Genomic DNA, 17,145 nt, shown 5'->3' on the forward strand with positions numbered 1-17,145 from the left:
CCGCCTCCACACAGTAGTTCCCCCCACACAGTAATTTCCCCCACACTGCCCCATATAGTAATTTCCCCCACACTGCCCCCACACAGTAATGTCCCCTACATCTCCCCCCACACAGTAGTTTCCCCAACACTGCCCCCACACAGTAATTTCCCCCACACTGACCGCACACAGTAATTTCCCCCACACTGTAATCTCTCTCATAATAATTTGCCCCCACATAGTAATCCCTCCCATAATAATTTGCCCACACATAGTAATCTCACCCATAATATTTTTTCCCCACATGTCCTCCTGTGCCCCCCCAAAACTGAAAGCTAAATACTCACCTGTGCTTGCTCGCAGAGGAAGGCGCGCTATGACGCCATCACACACGCGCCGGGATTTCACTACCGCATAGGCCTCAGGCCTGCTAGGTCAGAAACATATGTCGGTGATCGGCAGCGGGGCAGGGAACTATGCGCTCCCTTGCCCAGCCGCAGTATATGGGCGTCAGTGCTCCAGCAATGAGAGCCGGCACCCGGGGCGAACCTCCCCTGGCACCCCACTGACGTACAGATCTTTATATAGTATAAGATGCACTTACTAATTGGGTTGGAAACCAGGGGTGTACCTATAGGGGGTGCAGAGGTAGCAGTCACTACCAGGCCCAGGAGCCTGAGGTGGCCCAAAGACCCTTGTGCTGCATAAGAAGACACCATTATTATAGAAAGTGCATCCTGGTCAAGTTACACCTCTGGCTGGAGGGAAGAGGTTAGGTCAAGAATTTGGCATTGGGGGTTGCTGTTTCAATTTTTTTCCCCGGGCAGCAGGAAGGCTATGTGCCCCCCTGCCCCTGTCCACAAAGCACTGAGGGAAGGGAGGCCCAAGCTGAACTCTTGCACCATGGGCCAGGAGCCTTTAGCTACGCCCCTGTTGGGAACCCATAGCCGTAACCTCGGCATCGCCATTACCGCTCGAGTTACACTAGAGACCTGATGGTCCCATTATCGTCAGTGGAGTCCATCAGGCACATTGCGATCAATGTCACTGTCTGCTCCTGTGGTTGTGAACAATGGAACTGAACGATGAACTGAATATAGCCATACAGCAAATTTCTTAATGCCCTAGTGACAGCTAGTATGTTTTCACACTGAAATTATATTCAAATTATAAAATCTGTCAAATATTGTAAATCAAATAACATGTAAATCAATATCTGTAGTTTTCTTTTAGATCTGGAGGCTTCTTCTCCATATGTGGCAAGGCTATTTAGTAAGTAAACTCAGGTTTCATACAAAACATTTCAGTTTTCCATATTGTGACCCCCCCCCCCCCCCCCCCCCCAGGGGTTTATTTAACGATATTGACTCAAGATAGATGTTTTATTATTTAACAATACAGACTCAAGCCAAAATTCAACATCAACTTCTTCACGTTCAATGCAATCATTTCTTAAAGGCTCACTGAGTGTTCAAACTTTTGATATGTCAGAAGACCCTCACTGATCGCTAGAATAAAAATGCAGAGGACAGAATCAAGAGGGACACAGTCTTCTACTGAGCCAGTCTCCTGCAGTGGGGAAGGAGTGATATACAAGTACATCTCTCTTCTCGTTCTGGCAATCGATGAGGGTCTCAGCACTTAGATCCCCACTGATCAAAACTTTTGATATGATTAAGAAATGATTGCATTGAACGAGAAGGAGGTAAGCACAGAAATTCCGATGTTAGTGTAGAAGATGCAGATTTTAGGTTTTTCTTGCAAAATTCTTGAATGACCTGAAAGCATGAAAGATATGACTCTTTTGTTGCATCATGACATATATCTTAACATATTAACCTAATGTTCAAATATCCAAACGTCACCACTACCATGGGAAGTCTTCCCAGAAGACTAAAATCATCCATTTAGAGTTAGTACTTAAGGAGGTTCTGCATGTTGAGGTTGGAACAGAAGATTCCCACATTCGCATGGCTGATGACTAGCTGCTCAGATGTATGATCTACTGAGTAGAGACCAATGCAGGACCCCAGAGGAGACTCATGTGTTATTGGGCTATTGTGCCTTCTGCATGTGGACACTTCTGTTGCAGAAAGTACTCAGCAGACGCTCCTATGTCAATATTTATTGTCATTGCTATTTACCTGGCACTATTTCGTATGTACAGTGAGGGTCAAAAGGTTTGATCAGAGGTGGTCTGAGTGCTAAGACCTCCACTGATCGCTAGAATGAGGAGAGAGAAGTGCTCACATATCTAAATCTCTCTCCATTCACCCTCTTACCATCCGAGCGATTGTCTCTCCTTGTTCTAGCGATTGGTAGGGTCTCAGCACTCAGACCCCCACCGATCAAAATTTTTGATGTCCAGTATAAATTATAGCAAAGGTGGTCAAACCTGCTAATTTCAGCAAGACCGCCCGACTATTATATGTGTGTGGGGACATGCTGATTGTCCATGATAAGGACTGACGCTGCTGATTTTTACCATTCCAGTTCCTTTTGTTCTCAAAGAAGATAATATGCCACTAGTGGCTTACTCCTCCCTCTCCACTGAAACCACATACACTCAGCAGTACTCAGCTGCCAAACCAAGCATTCATGTGTATGGGAGAGTAAGGAGGAATAGGTGTTGGACCCGGTTATTAAAGGTGTATGCCCACCGTTGCATCTGTAAAAGTATTCTGTGGCATGTGCCTCATTCTGTGCCTCCAAGAAGGAGGTTCCCAATAAGCTACTGACCACTCCACACAACATAAAACTAACACTACTGTCTGGATCCTTTATGAGCAAGCACGCTTGGCTATTCTCCATAGCAGTGACTAAATGGGTGGCCATGCATGCGCGTTGTGCTCTCCATTGACATTGGGGCCCCATTCTTGAGACAGAAGCAGGTCCAAGCGGTGGAGGCATATCCTTAATTCCCAGACGGGAATACCCCTTTTAAGGAAACAATTTACAGTCAGTTCCCACTTTTCTAACCATTCTCCATGTTGGCACCACACACCTCTGCTCATTTTGCCAACCTCTTGTCACTTTAGCTGGCATGTACCATTATATTGTATATAACAGCTATAAGTAGGATTCATTGAGTTAGAGCCAAGGATCAGGCCAATTATTGGGAACAAAATGTTCATATGAATGCTCGTTCCAGATATTTAGCCTGTGTAAAGGTGCCCCCAATCACATCTTTCATGGGGCACTTAAAATGGTCTTTTGCCAACAACACATCACGCTAAACCAGCAGATGTGCTGCCAACAATATGCAAAGCGAATGGGACATTATTCCCATTCTACCTTTTGTATCAGGCTATGTAAAATGCACTTTATATGAGCGCGGATCAACTACTACACCTTCAGTCAGCGCTTGTTATTGGCCTGGCACTGGCCCATGTAAAAGGACCCTTAGGCTCACTCCTTCAGTCTTATCAAGAAAGAAGATAGGGATTTTTTTGCTGAACTCATGATGACACTTTTTTTGTACATACCAGATCTTGATTCTATACTTCATGTTCCACCCTTAGGCCATAAAAAAAAGCTATGTTTTTTTTTTTTCAGTCTTCAGTTTAAGCTTGATTAAGCTTTATTATCCTCAATGTAGATTATTAGATTACTTTTTAAAATATTTTTTACAAATTTGAAATAATTTAATATGTTGAAAGCACAAAGAAAATAGTATAAAGATCCAGATTCATACAATATTGAAGAAACCGCTGTTTAGCATCATGTATTAAAGGGTTTGTATGTTTTGGAAAACACTCACTTAGTAAGTGGTTACTACAGAGTAAAGCTGGTTACAGACAGCTTTGTTCAATCTGTGAAATGACCGCATTTCCTGGACTGACCACTGCTCATCTGACCCAAACTCACTGCATCATAGTAAGTTGGGATGCTGTGAGTTCCGGGACAACACATTATAATGCTTTCTGGTATGATCATTCTGGTGAGGGCCATAAATTAGACTGGATAGGGCAAAGGAGGTTTTGTAGTGAATATCAGAAATTGAAAATATGTTCACTAAGAAGTCCACTATGTGCGCTGTTCATGCATGGTTGTATCCAACAAGGTAGCACAGAGAGTTTAACCCATCCAATAAGTATTAGACATGTATGTAGAGTCCAGGATGGTCATGTATATAAGTTGAATAGGGACTCTCTCCCCTTTTGAGCATTTTCCTTCGCATCTTTAAAATGTTAAATTCTCCCGGCTGGCCATAATAACCTTTACTCTTCCTGAAGACTGCATTTCCTGAGAGAGGTATTCTACAATAGACCATCTAAAACTGTCCTACAGCAAGTGCCAACAGTTATAGACTCCTAGCTATGCAGTCATGCAGTGGAGGTTTTACTGTACATTAGACAGATTTTTTACATTCTGAACACTACAAAACATATGTTAGCTACACTATTAGAACATCTACTGGATATTAATTATATATTGCTTTGTAAAAAAAAAAAAGCTCTCTCTTTACAGGTTTTATGTCCAATCCGAATTTAATAATGCAAGACCAACCAAGCATGCCTTTTCCATCAGGATCTCTAGACGGTGATTGTTCTCCCACAAACCAAACAGATGAGGGTATAAATGATCAAACAGGCTCATCTTGTTTACCCATGGTAAGTAGAAATGAAATCAGGAGTATTATTTTTGAGTAATGCTTGTCATTGATGACTCTATTGAAAATGTCAACTAGTCTGAATTCTACCCCCTATATTAATGTATTGCATCTGTTGGAGGCATCCATTTAACATTTATATAATGGGGGAAAAAACCTTGCAAGCACAGCCTAAAATGTCTTATATTGTTACAATGTCAACAGTCATAGGGTATGACAAACATTAGGCAGAAAGTGAACAGTCTATTCTTGAAGTTGACGTGATGGAAGCAGGAAAAAAAGGCGAGCATAAAGATCTGACTGAGGCCTCATGCACACAACCATTGTGTGCATCCGTGGCCGTTGTGCCGTTTTCCATTTTTTTTCGCGGACTCATTGACTTTCAATGGGTCCGTGGAAAAATCGGAAAATGCACCGTTTTGCAGCCGAGACCGTGATCCGTGTATCCTGTCTGTCAAAAAAATATGACCTGTCCTATTTTTTTGACGGACAACGGTTCACGGACCCATTCAAGTCAATGGGTCCGTGAAAGAACACGGATGCACACAAGATTGCCATCCGTGTCCGTGATCCGTGGCCGTAGGTTACTTTCATACAGACGGATCCGAAGATCCGTCTGCATAAAAGCTTTTTCGTGAAAACTCAGATCCGACAATATGGGCGCACACTGCCACCAATGTTAATGCAATAGAGGGAGGGGGGGCGCACACTGCCACCAATGCTATTATTACAATAGAGGGAGGGAGGGGGGCGGGGGGGGCCGCACACTGGCCACCAATGCTATTATTACAATAGAGGGAGGGAGGGGGGCGGGGGGGCCGCACTGGCCACCAATGATATTCAAACTGGGGAGGGGGGGTCTGCCCCCTGCTGCCTGGCAGCCCCTGATCTCTTACAGGGGGCTATGATACGCACAATTAACCCCTTCAGGAGTGGCGCCTGAGGGGTTAATTGTGCTGATCACGGCCCCTTGTAAGAGATCGGGTGCTGCCAGGCAGCAGGGGGCAGTCATGTACACAGTTTTTAGTATATTCTAACTAGAAGCGTCCCCTTCACCATGGGAACGCCTCTGTGTTAGAATATACTGTCGGATATGAGTTTTCACGATGTAACTCATATCCGACAGTATATTCTAACATAGAGGCGTTCCCATGGTGATGGGGACGCTTCAAGTTAAAATAGACCATCGGATTGGAGAAAACTCCGATCAGATTGTATAAAAGGGACTCCAGACTTTACATTGAAAGTCAATGGGGACGGATCCGTTTGCAATTGCACCATATTGTGTCAACGTCAAATGGATCCGTCCCCATTGACTTGCATTGTAATTCAGGACGGATCCGTTTGGCTCCGCACGGCCAGGCGGACACCAAAACGACTTTTTTTTCATGTCCGTGGATCCTCCAAAAATCAAGGAAGACCCACGGACGAAAAAACGGTCACGGATCACGGACCAACGGAACCCCGTTTTGCGAAAAAATACTGTCGTGTGCATGAGGCCTGACTTTGACAAGACCTACATTGTGATAGACAATTGGGTGAGAGCATCCTCAAAGAAACAGGTCTTGTGGGGTGTTCTCAGTATGTTGTTGATATCTACCAAAAGTGGTTCAAGGAAGGACAACCAGTGAACCAGCAACAGTGTGTACACCAAGATAAATGATATTTGTGGGGACTGGAGCAAACGCTAGCCCATCTGGTCCTATTCCACAGAAGAGCTATTGTAGCATGAATTACTGAAATAATTATTTTTGGCTATCAAATTAAATTGTCAGAATACACATCTGTGGGATGTGCTGGAAGATAAGGCCCCAACTAGCAACTTAAAGAATTTAACATGTTGTGTTAGATACCACTGAACACCTTCAAAGGTCTTGTTAAGTTCATGACTGGTGATCAGAGATGTTTTGGTGGCACTAAAGTGCCCAATATGACTGATTGAGGCTAAAAAGCCTCAATAAGCAGGGTCCTAATAATTCTCTTTAACACACTCATTTGGTAAATATCAGGCAAAGGTATGGTGGTTGGAAAGCACCAATCTTACATGTCATTGGAATTTTAATTTGTCACAGTTCAAAAGTAATGTTGCTGTTGCAGATCCAGCCTCTAGGGAAATCCCAAAGAGATTGTTAGCAAATATACAGTAGAAAACAAAAAAAAAGCACACGCATACATGTTTCTATAACACTGAATCATTGAAACCACATGTAAAGCTTCAGGAAAGCACCATCTGCCTGCTTTACCACCCAGGATAGCACGTATCAGGGTGCAGCCCCTTCTTCAGATGAAAATGGAGATGTACATCCTGAGATGACATCTGCATGTCTTACCAACACATTAATGCTGCCCATATGAATATGAGGTGTATGTTCCCAGACTCACACATGCACATGCTCCTTCAGCTTGGCTGAATAGGTATGTTGTTTCAGTTGAGACAATATCACGTCTCATATGGCAGGTAACAGACGTGTGGCGCAAAGAGGAGGGAAGGAAAGTACCTTTTCACTAGGGAGAGGGAGGAGTGGTGACCCCTAACTCACCTAGCACTGGCACATGGCTGACCTGATGTCCCTAGACGGGCTGCTAACCTGTATGCCGAGCACGTGCCTTGTACCTGGCTTACCCTGAAATAAGCCCTAGGTAGCGAATAGGGCGGTGGGAGCACTAGTCCTCACCACTGACACCTAGGGTAACAACAGGGAAAGGACAAACAACACAAACAATCCCAGAAGGGAGACAACAAACAGGAGTGAACCGGAGATCCAACAGCACCAGTTCCAACACCTCCACAGAAACTCCAACCCCACCAGAGGTCAGAATAGAAGATCTGGAAAGAAGGTCTATATCTGGCAACAAGGGAAGCAGAAAGGGATAATATATAGTATCTGTGAGTGGCTGACAGAGAACAACTGAAAAGAAAAGCTGGTTCTGCTTCCTGCCAGGATGGAGAGTTCTAGCTAGGACAGTGAGGAGGGAGGAAACACCTCCAACGCCTCCTTTAGGGGCCAGCATGGATCCAATTCTCCTGTGAGACAACTACTCCAAAGAGACTGCAAGAATAACAAAACTCCAGAAATCAGAGAAGCTACAGTATTGTCAGTCAGCAGGTTGACAAGCCAGCCACGGCTTTACAGACACTTCTGCAGGTGAGAGATTATGGTTCAGCCAGCCATCACCAAGCCTGCATTACACAGTGGACACCTATATCCAGAAGCAAGAAGTGCAAGGAAGTCATCAGCAAGATAGGTGCCCTCAATTGCCACTTTGCCCACCACCATACCTCATCATCTGGGAAAAGAAATTGCACTTTGTACAAACTACTGCTGGATGTACTACACATTATCTTTTGCACTCAGTAGAAAGAGACCTTTATTCTTTTACTTCTGTCCTGAGTCTTTAAACCCCCTTTCCACTGCACCAATCCCCAGGGAGCAATGGCTCAAGGGAATATACCATGACACAACATCTCATCAGACCCACTACAACTCCCATCCTCTGCACCAACTCCTCAGGGGCTTGATGCACTAGGTAAATGGTGGATATAATGGGTTTAAATCTAACCAGTTTAACCCCTTTTACCCCAGAAGATACATCAAGGATAAGTCCCCAAATACATTCTAATATAAATAGCCAGATTTTGTGACTTGATTTCCAAAGGCGCACCACTAGCTTAGTCTGAATACCCAAATTAGGCAGTGAAAATTATAGTATTGTTAGAATATAGTATCAGGCTTATAATATGGAATGTATTTTTTAAGTGATTTCAAAGTAAAAGTACATACACTGCCATAGGCACCTGTTGCCCGTAAGGTGATCCACACATCCAGGAATTTTTTGTTTGTTTTATTTTGCAGCTAAGGTAGAATCATTTGGCTATATATTACCAGTATGATCTTATAATGAACCCAGAGATGTAATAATATAACTGTCATTTAGTATCTTGATTTTTATACAAGATAAGGCAACTCAGATTACAATTTAAGGAATGCAGCACACTGCTCCGGGCTATAAACTAGAAGCACTTATATAACAATTTACAAATAAAAGTGCAACGTATTCAAACAGATTAATCTAGACAGTATCAAATATTAATCGTAACATCAAGTGCCAAGCAATCAGTGATTGCTTAGCGGCAACAGATTGCAGCAAATTTATAGCAAATTAAAAGAAGTATCACTGAGGGCAACTTCCTAAAACTTTACTTTTAATCTAATTACAATTAAAATATAAAACATAATAATAGGTGCGGTCCAGACTGGATCATGATACAAATAGTACAAAAAGATGTCACTGCAATGGACGGTTAGCAAGGAGAATTCGGAAAACCGGATAAAATTAGGGCAGAGAATCAGGATATACTCTGTCTGTCCCTATTTTTTCCCTTATCAATACTACTCAGCCCAGAGATGCACCTTGAAGGTAGATGCACTCTGTCCACGTACCTGGGCTACCCTATCATTATACAGCCCTATCACTTTCTGACACAAAATGTAATGTCCCATACACAAAAGCTGTCAATACAATGGATGGTTAGCAGAGAAAATGAGGGCCATAGGATACAATTGGGGCAGATAAACAAGGTATACTATATCTGTCCCTACTCTTGCCCTTATCAACACTGCTTAGGCCAGAGATGCAACTTGAAGGTAGATGCACTCTGTCCACATAACTGGGCTAACATGTCTGTATACAGCCCTACCACTTTCTGACACACAATACAATATCCCAACGCGTGTCCCCTTATAGATAATTAAAGGTTCATCAGGGGACAAACAGTATTAGTATAATGGTAATGATCTAGCACAGGGCAAAGGAGCACATCGGAGCATGAGATGTCTGGGTGAAAATATGGGTATGTCCGGGTTCAGCTCTGAACTGGTATGAGGTTTGGCTGGTTGACAATATGTACATTATTGCTGTTCTAGCCTGCAATCTCCTGCAGGTTATTTGACAGTAAACACAGAATATTAATCAGCTCTGGCATACCCACCTCCCCAACCCCAGCACTCTCCTGCCCCACAGGTGGGAGCCCTTCTTCTGGCATCTGCTTTTCCTCCTTTTCCACATGATCTAATATCGATGAGAATATGTCATCATGAACATCCAGCTCCTCCTCTCTGTATCTTGCCGACTTTTCTAGGACATGGAGACTTTTAGGGATCATTTGGAAGAAGTAAAGCCAGCAAAAGATTAGGATGGTCATCATTAAGACCTGGCCCCCCTAAGGGGTGCAGACGACTGAATGGTATTGGTTGGCATGCTGGCCCTGGAATAATACGCTTCCAACCTATTGGTATTGAATTACATATCTCAGTTTATGGCTGCTGTAGGAATAAGTAAATACAACTGACGCAAAATAGGACTCTCTGCACTTTCCCTAAACTCTCCAATATTCTCCTATTAAGCATGGGACGAGGGTTTTACAAGGTTGTGACATCACATGGGATGGCTATCTGCAGATTGGCTGGCTGCACGGTGATCTTGCATTCCCAGGCTTCTTACTTTCACTTTGTAACACGTGCAGCCACCATTTTAGGAGAGACTAATTAGTTGCCGCCAAAGTACAAGGACATTTGAATTTGTTTCAAATCGAAGTTTTCCTAAACTTTGGACCAAATTCCGCTTCGAATGCTTTGCTTTGCTCAACAATACTAAACAAATAACATTTTTCTCACCAACTGCGCCTAATATGAGTTGCAAGCTTTCTAGTACCTCTTTTTAGCAATACGCTTCTAATTCCACAATGGACATTGCTATATCCACAGGATCCAAAATCATTGTCCACAAGCCTAGTCTCTGCTATTGTATGCATCTATGGATGCACTGCTGATAAATTGAGTTGCTAGGTGGGTCAGAAAAAAGCATTGCCATCAGACATCAAAGAGAGACAAACCCTTTTCATGCAGTGTACCAAGAAGCTTGTAATTTATGTCATTAAACACATTACATACATGTGTAACATACATGATTTACAGTGGTGCCAAATACTTCAAATGCAAGAATGTCTTAAAACTTTGCTAAAACAGTCTTCTTTCTTGGCCGTTTTAGGACAGTTATGGTGGAAACACACGTGATTCTGAAAGCCAGACCGAAAGAAAAAGCTCAGAAGATTCATCCATGAGCCCCGACCTTTCCTTGTCACCTCAAGATCACATTCCTATGAGATTTTCAGGGAAGGCCTCTCCAAGAGATGAATACAGAAGGTACAGCTGTGATGAGCCTGCAGAAACCAGTTTTGGTAAATTCATCAAAGAGAAAACCCAGTTTCATCCTTACAAGAGGCAATTCAGTGACGTTTTTCCAGATGCTATCCATTCTATGTCTCTTGGGGAGAAACCTTTCAAAAGCATGGATGGAATAGACAGCTATGAAAATGTCTGTGGTCCAACCTGTCCTGAAGATAATGAGTCATTTGCGACACACATTCCTGATATAGCTGTGGAAACAGCATGGTGTAATTCTATGCAGTACACCAGCCACGAGGAAAGCTCACAGATTATGGTAAGCTTATTTTATATATATATATATATATATATACAGTTGCAAGAAAAAGTATGTGAACCCTTTGGAATGATATGGATTTCTGCACAAATTGGTCATAAAATGTGATCTGATCTTCATCTAAGTCACAACAATAGACAATCACAGTCTGCTTAAACTAATAACACACAAAGAATTAAATGTTACCATGTTTTTTTTTTAACACACCATATAAACATTCACAGTGCAGGTGGAAAAATTATGTGAACCCCTAGACTAATTACATCTCCAAGAGCTAAATGGAATGAGGTGTCAGCCGACTGGAGTCCAATAAATGAGATGAGATTGGAGGTGTTGGTTACAGCTGCCCTGCTCTATAAAAAACACACACCAGTTCTTGGTTTGCTTTTCACAAGAAGCATTGCCTGATGTGAATGATGCCTCACATAAAAGAGCTCTTAGAAGACCTACGATTAAGAATTGTTCACTTGCATAATGCTGGAAAGGGTTATAAAAGTATCTCTAAAAGCCTTGCTGTTTAATCAGTCCACGGTAAGACAAATTGTCTATAAATGGAAAAAGTTCAGCACTGCTGCTACTTTCCCTAGGAGTGGCGGTCCTGTAAAGATGACTGCAAGAGCACAGCACAGACTGCTCAATGAGGTGAAGAAAAATCCTAGAGTGTCAGCTAAAGACTTACAAAAGTCTCTGGCATATGCTAACATCCCTGTTAGCAAATCTATGATATGTAAAACAATAAACAAGAATGGATTTCATAGAAGGATACCACAGAGAAAGCCACTGCTGTCCAAAAAAAACATTGCTGCACGTTTACAGTTTGCACAAGAGCACCTGGATGTTCCACAGCAGTACTGGCAAAATATTCTGTGGACAGATGAAACCAAAGTTGAGTTGTTTGGAAGAAACACACAACACCATGTGTGGAGAAAAAGAGGCACAGCACACCAACATCAAAACCTCATCCCAACTGTGAAGTATGCTGGTGGGGGCATCATGGTTTGGGGATGCTTTGCTGCGTTAGGGCCTGGACAGATTGCTATCATCGAAGGAAAAATGAATTCCCAAGTTTATCAAGACATTTTGCAGGAGAACATAAGGCCATCTGTCCACCAGCTGAAGCTCAACAGAAGATGGGTGTTGCGACAGGACAATGACCCAAAGCATAAAAGTAAATCAACAACAGAATGGCTTAAACAGAAGAAAATACACCTTCTGGAGTGGCCCAGTCAGAGTCCTGACCTCAACCCGATTGAGATGCTGTGGCATGACCTCAAGAAAGCGATTCACACCAGACATCCCAAGAATATTGCTGAACTGAAACAGTTCTGTAAAGAGGAATGGTCAAGAATTACTCCTGACCGTTGTGCACGTCTGATCTGCAACTACAGGAAACGTTTTGTTGAAGTTATTGCTGCCAAAGGAGGTTCAACCAGTTATTAAATCCAAGGATTCACATACTTTTTCCACCTGCACTGTGAATGTTTACATGGTGTGTTCAATAAAAACATGGTAACATTTAATTCTTTGTGTGTTATTAGTTTAAGCAGACTGTGATCGTCTATTGTTGTGACTTAGATGAAGATCCGATCACATTTTATGACCAATTTGTGCAGAAATCTATATCATTCCAAAGGGTTCACATACTTTTTCTTGCAACTGTATATATATATATATATATATATATATATATATATCTATCAATCATTTTTGTGTAAGTATTCATGGAGTACACACAGTAGACTGATATTTCCTACTGTATTTTCTGCAGGTTACTTTCCAGCTTTGCAGAATAGACTTACAGAATAAGCAAAGTCATCATTAGAGGGCAAGGGATTTAATGACTGCTGTGTTGCACTTATGAAAGTCCTACCCAGGTCAAATTGTTACAGAGGATATCCGCATATACAGTATATACAGTATTTAGATCTCACAATGGATAACTTTGGGCCTTCATGATATTTGAACAACAAATAGATTATGTTTATATGTTTTGAACATATATTACTCTACTTTAGGGATACTTCTAAAGGGCATTAATATGGCAACTTGGTGATTTCACATATCTATCCTGTCTCGCGCTATCACATAACATGCTATTTCTTCTTCACCTCTTTGCTGTTTTCCAAGGTGGTTCTCGTTGAACGTGGCTTCAAATCTATTTAGTGGCTTATAACCACAGGCTTGGGACTCTGCTAGTGGACTGATCATGGTTCTGGTTATTGGCTCAGCTTCTTTTGGGGCAAGTATGAAGGGCTTCTGCACTGCTGGGAATCACACTGCCTCACTTTCTGGCATGTTCTATTTCATTTCCTGTCCTATCTGTATTTGATGTGCTGTTGGCCTGCATTCTTGCTGTGTTTTCAGTATCACCCCTGTGTACAAAGAAATGCTCTAGGTGTATCCTACAGTATAAAAAGCTACAAGCATCCTAACATATGTGTAAACATATCATCAAAATGTATATGTAAAATATGACCTGTTGGTGAGGAATACCTTGTTGGAGGTCGTCCTTATAAGCTAGGTCAGTTCAGGTCACATCCTATAAGAAAGTACTGAGCCATACTGCAAGTGCAGAGAGCAGCATTTTGCAGCAGCAACTGGAATCCCTTATGCAAAATAATGATAGTGATAAAAATGATTTGATCATTGTTATATCTAAACCTATTGTTTTAATTAGTTTTTTATGTTAAACCAATTTTGAAAGAATTTTAGATTATGCTATTTGTAATTTTCCATGTTACTACCTATATTTTTAAAAATCCTAAAACCCTTCAGTTTTCCCTCTGGCTGCATAGCCTTCTAATAGGCGCCACTTCTTGATCTGTACAGATCACTTTTTAACAATCATTTCATTACAATCACAGGCAGGATTACAATGACAGATATCAAAGGATCCACCATTCAGAATAGGTGATTGCCAAAGCACATCTACTGCTTCCTTGTACAATGACCTCTGCACAGGTCACAGAGCATGCCCAGAAAACTCTCCCATAGAAGTCAATGAGGTCCCTTGTGTCTATGGCCCATGGGGCTGTCGTAAAGCAAGTTTCTTAATGCTTTATAAATTCTGTTAAGAACAGCTCAGACGAGATGGCCACCCCAATAATCATGTTCATAAAGATGTGTGTTATTGTATGTGTTACTTTTAATATAAGATATGTGTTACTATCTGGTTTTAACTAGCGGAACAAAATTATAGGTGACACATTTCCTTTAATACAGGGTTTCTTCTCCATGAGTCTAAAGTAAATCCAACAGGTCATATTTTAAAGGACTGATTGCCTGCCCATAAAGAATTGGTCCCTGTGGGTGTTTTTTTTTTTTTTTTAAACAGTCCTGCCAGCTAATAGGTTTTAAATTAGGCCAGACAAACCTTCAGGGTACTTACACACATAACTTTGACAAAAATGCAAGAATAAGTGCTTGTGTTTTTAAAAAAATTTATAGGAACCTGTGTGTTCTACTGCTGCTTCTTTTCTGGTGTTTTTTTCCACACATGGTAGCATTTTCTCAGTGTTCATAAAATTCTATGGGCCCATACTGTACCTTTTCTCATGGATTGAATCCACAAAAATACAAAAAGGATTCCACAAGGAAAAAATGTGGCATGGTCCATTGCATTCTTTATTCTTCTCTGCTAGAAGCCATTGCGTATGGTACCTCCATGATCCATGAAACATGATTGGCGTCTGCAGCAATGACGTGTACTTTTTTGGAAAGTTCCAGACCTGTTTGTGCTGTTTCTATTGTGCGCTGTACATACAGATGTAGCCACCATTAGTTTGACAGGTTTAACGAGTAAACGCAACAAAAACACATTACAGTAATACAAAAAATCATGTTAAAGTGACCAATCTGGCCCAGCTGGTGTCAAAATAATGCTGGTCACATGTGCAGCACGTTCATATACAGTGCACAATGCAAGCAGCCGTACCATTGGCGCTTTCTTTGCAGTGATTGCAGTGATTATACACTGGAGACTGGCGATGTTATAACAAACCATATGAGACTGACTTATAAATGTGTCATTTCTTTGTAGCTGGGATCAGAAGTAAAGCTGAAGCCTCAATCTTTGCTTATGAGACAGCAAGAAAAAGAGCAAAGGATGTACTGGTCCCAATCCCCAACACAGCAGATCTATTGTGCCCCACAGACATTTCCTCAGGTAACTCTCACATGTAAACTCACCTGACTTCTACAGTTTACTTAGTGCATGTTAGTAAAGCACAAAAATAAAGATTTGCATGTACTAACTTAACTCACAGAAGAGCAAATAAAGTCTGAGGTTTCAAGCGTCGATAGGTGGTGGTAAAAAACATGTCTCAGCAAAAAGAATGGGTTAAAATTCGATCTGACTCTTAAAGGGGTTGTCTCCTTCTGGGATTGTCTCATCAGTTCCCACACGAGGGATGTAGTATCACTATGGTGACCATTCAGGTGGAAGGCCGTCCATTTAATTTAAGGAATGCTCAAATCCACTAGACTTGGAGTCTCTTGTACAGAGAAACTCTCCATTCTGATTCATAGAGAGGGGTCCTAAGCAAATGACGTCCCTCGATGATGACTAAAAACAGTAGCTGTCAGCTTCCTACTTACTGCAAAAAATTCACGTGCATGGCAAGTAGGAGATACTGGAACCACATTTAGTACAGCAAGCAGAGATCTTGCACCAAAGGGGTCTTTTTTCTTTTCAAAAAGAAGTTCAATTTAATTGATTGCCAATTAAAAAGCCCATGCAAAACTTTATGGATCTACCAAGTAGAGATCCGTAATACATGTTTTTATTTTCTAATGGAGTGAATGACCAAAAATACTAAATCAGAATCCCCAAGAAAGAAAATGTAGCATAGTCCTCCCACAGATAGGGGTTGTTATCATGAGATGACCCATTTAATACTTTTAGGAGGCAGTTCAAATGGCACACCATCTAAGATATATGTGCAAGAGATGGGCCTCAAGCCTCAAGCCAAATAATTTCAAAATAAGAAGACCCCCGCATTCGAAAATTGATGCAAGTGATGTACGTCTTGAATTGTGAGGACTGCTAGTACAGGAGTCCTCACAATTAAAGATGACTTAATCACTTGCATCGATTTTTATAGTGCGGGGGTCTTCTTATTGTGCCATTTAATAATTTTTACATATTACAAATGGATTGCCGAATTTATACATGTTCTGAATGTAACACCTGTTGACTTTACTGAAAAACCTGAAAATCTGTGTAGCATTTGCTCAAAGACCGAGAGAAGTAAAAATTAATTAGAAAAATGTTTCTTAATCTAGATTTTCTTCCCTTTATCTCCAATTTACTTTAGAAGATAAATCAACTTCTAATACAAAACTTTTATTTCATGAGGACATAAATCCAAGATCCAACTCCACATCCTTCAATAACCAAAATGTTCCCAATATAACTCTTTATAAACTGAGAGCACCAAGTGACTAGACACAACCCAGTTCAAGTCCTACAGTAGGCTACAGGAACTAGACTGGAACGTCATGTCTTACTTTTCCCTCAACAATTTTCTTTAGCCCTCTACTATAACGCATTGCCCAAATTCATCAATGTGTTTGCAACCGTTTTTGGAACAAGATTTTACCTATTAATAGTTACTTTGTAAATTATGCCAAATTGCTCCTTTTCTACTTCCCTCTACTGGTGTAAAATACACCATTATGAGTAAATGTGGTCCAATATCTCAAAATCATTCAACTTAAAAACAAACCTTTAAAATAGCCTCAGGATAGGCCATCACTATCAGATCGGTTGTATCCGACACCCCGCATCCCCACTGATCTGAGCTGTTCTGCAGTAACTCTGGCACCGGAGCTACACAGCTCTATACGTTGTGCAGTAGACAGAGCTGGTTACTGTAGCGCTGCAGTGACAAACTCCATCTAACTGCATAACAGATGCAGCTCTGTAGTTTCGGCTACAGCTGATTTGTAGGGGTGAAGGAGGTCGGACCTCCCCTTCCAATCAGATAGTGATGGCGTATGCTGAGGAAGAGGACCCTTTACTATTAAAGGGTTGGATAGCACTTTTAATACTC

General features: G+C 41.5%; 1 protein-coding gene across 3 annotated transcripts in view; it reads left to right on the forward strand.

Annotated features, from left to right (window-relative positions):
* Positions 1 to 17,145, forward strand: part of FOXN1 (forkhead box N1) — a 97,230-nt gene that overhangs the window by 42,000 nt on the left and 38,085 nt on the right. The window contains exons 1-4 of one of the 3 annotated variants that reach the window (XM_044283634.1): positions 1,209 to 1,251; positions 4,450 to 4,592; positions 10,640 to 11,092; positions 15,132 to 15,257. In XM_044283634.1, coding sequence (XP_044139569.1) covers positions 4,455 to 4,592; positions 10,640 to 11,092; positions 15,132 to 15,257 — 717 coding nt within the window. In that variant the 5' untranslated portion in view covers positions 1,209 to 1,251; positions 4,450 to 4,454. Of the gene's footprint in view, positions 1 to 1,208; positions 1,252 to 4,435; positions 4,593 to 10,639; positions 11,093 to 15,131; positions 15,258 to 17,145 lie in introns of those variants that run through there. The other 2 variants (XM_044283632.1, XM_044283633.1) reach the window with 2 other exon arrangements.

The sequence above is a fragment of the Bufo gargarizans genome, chromosome 3, assembly GCF_014858855.1.
Source record: "Bufo gargarizans isolate SCDJY-AF-19 chromosome 3, ASM1485885v1, whole genome shotgun sequence".
NCBI classification, from domain to species: Eukaryota; Metazoa; Chordata; class Amphibia; order Anura; family Bufonidae; genus Bufo; species Bufo gargarizans.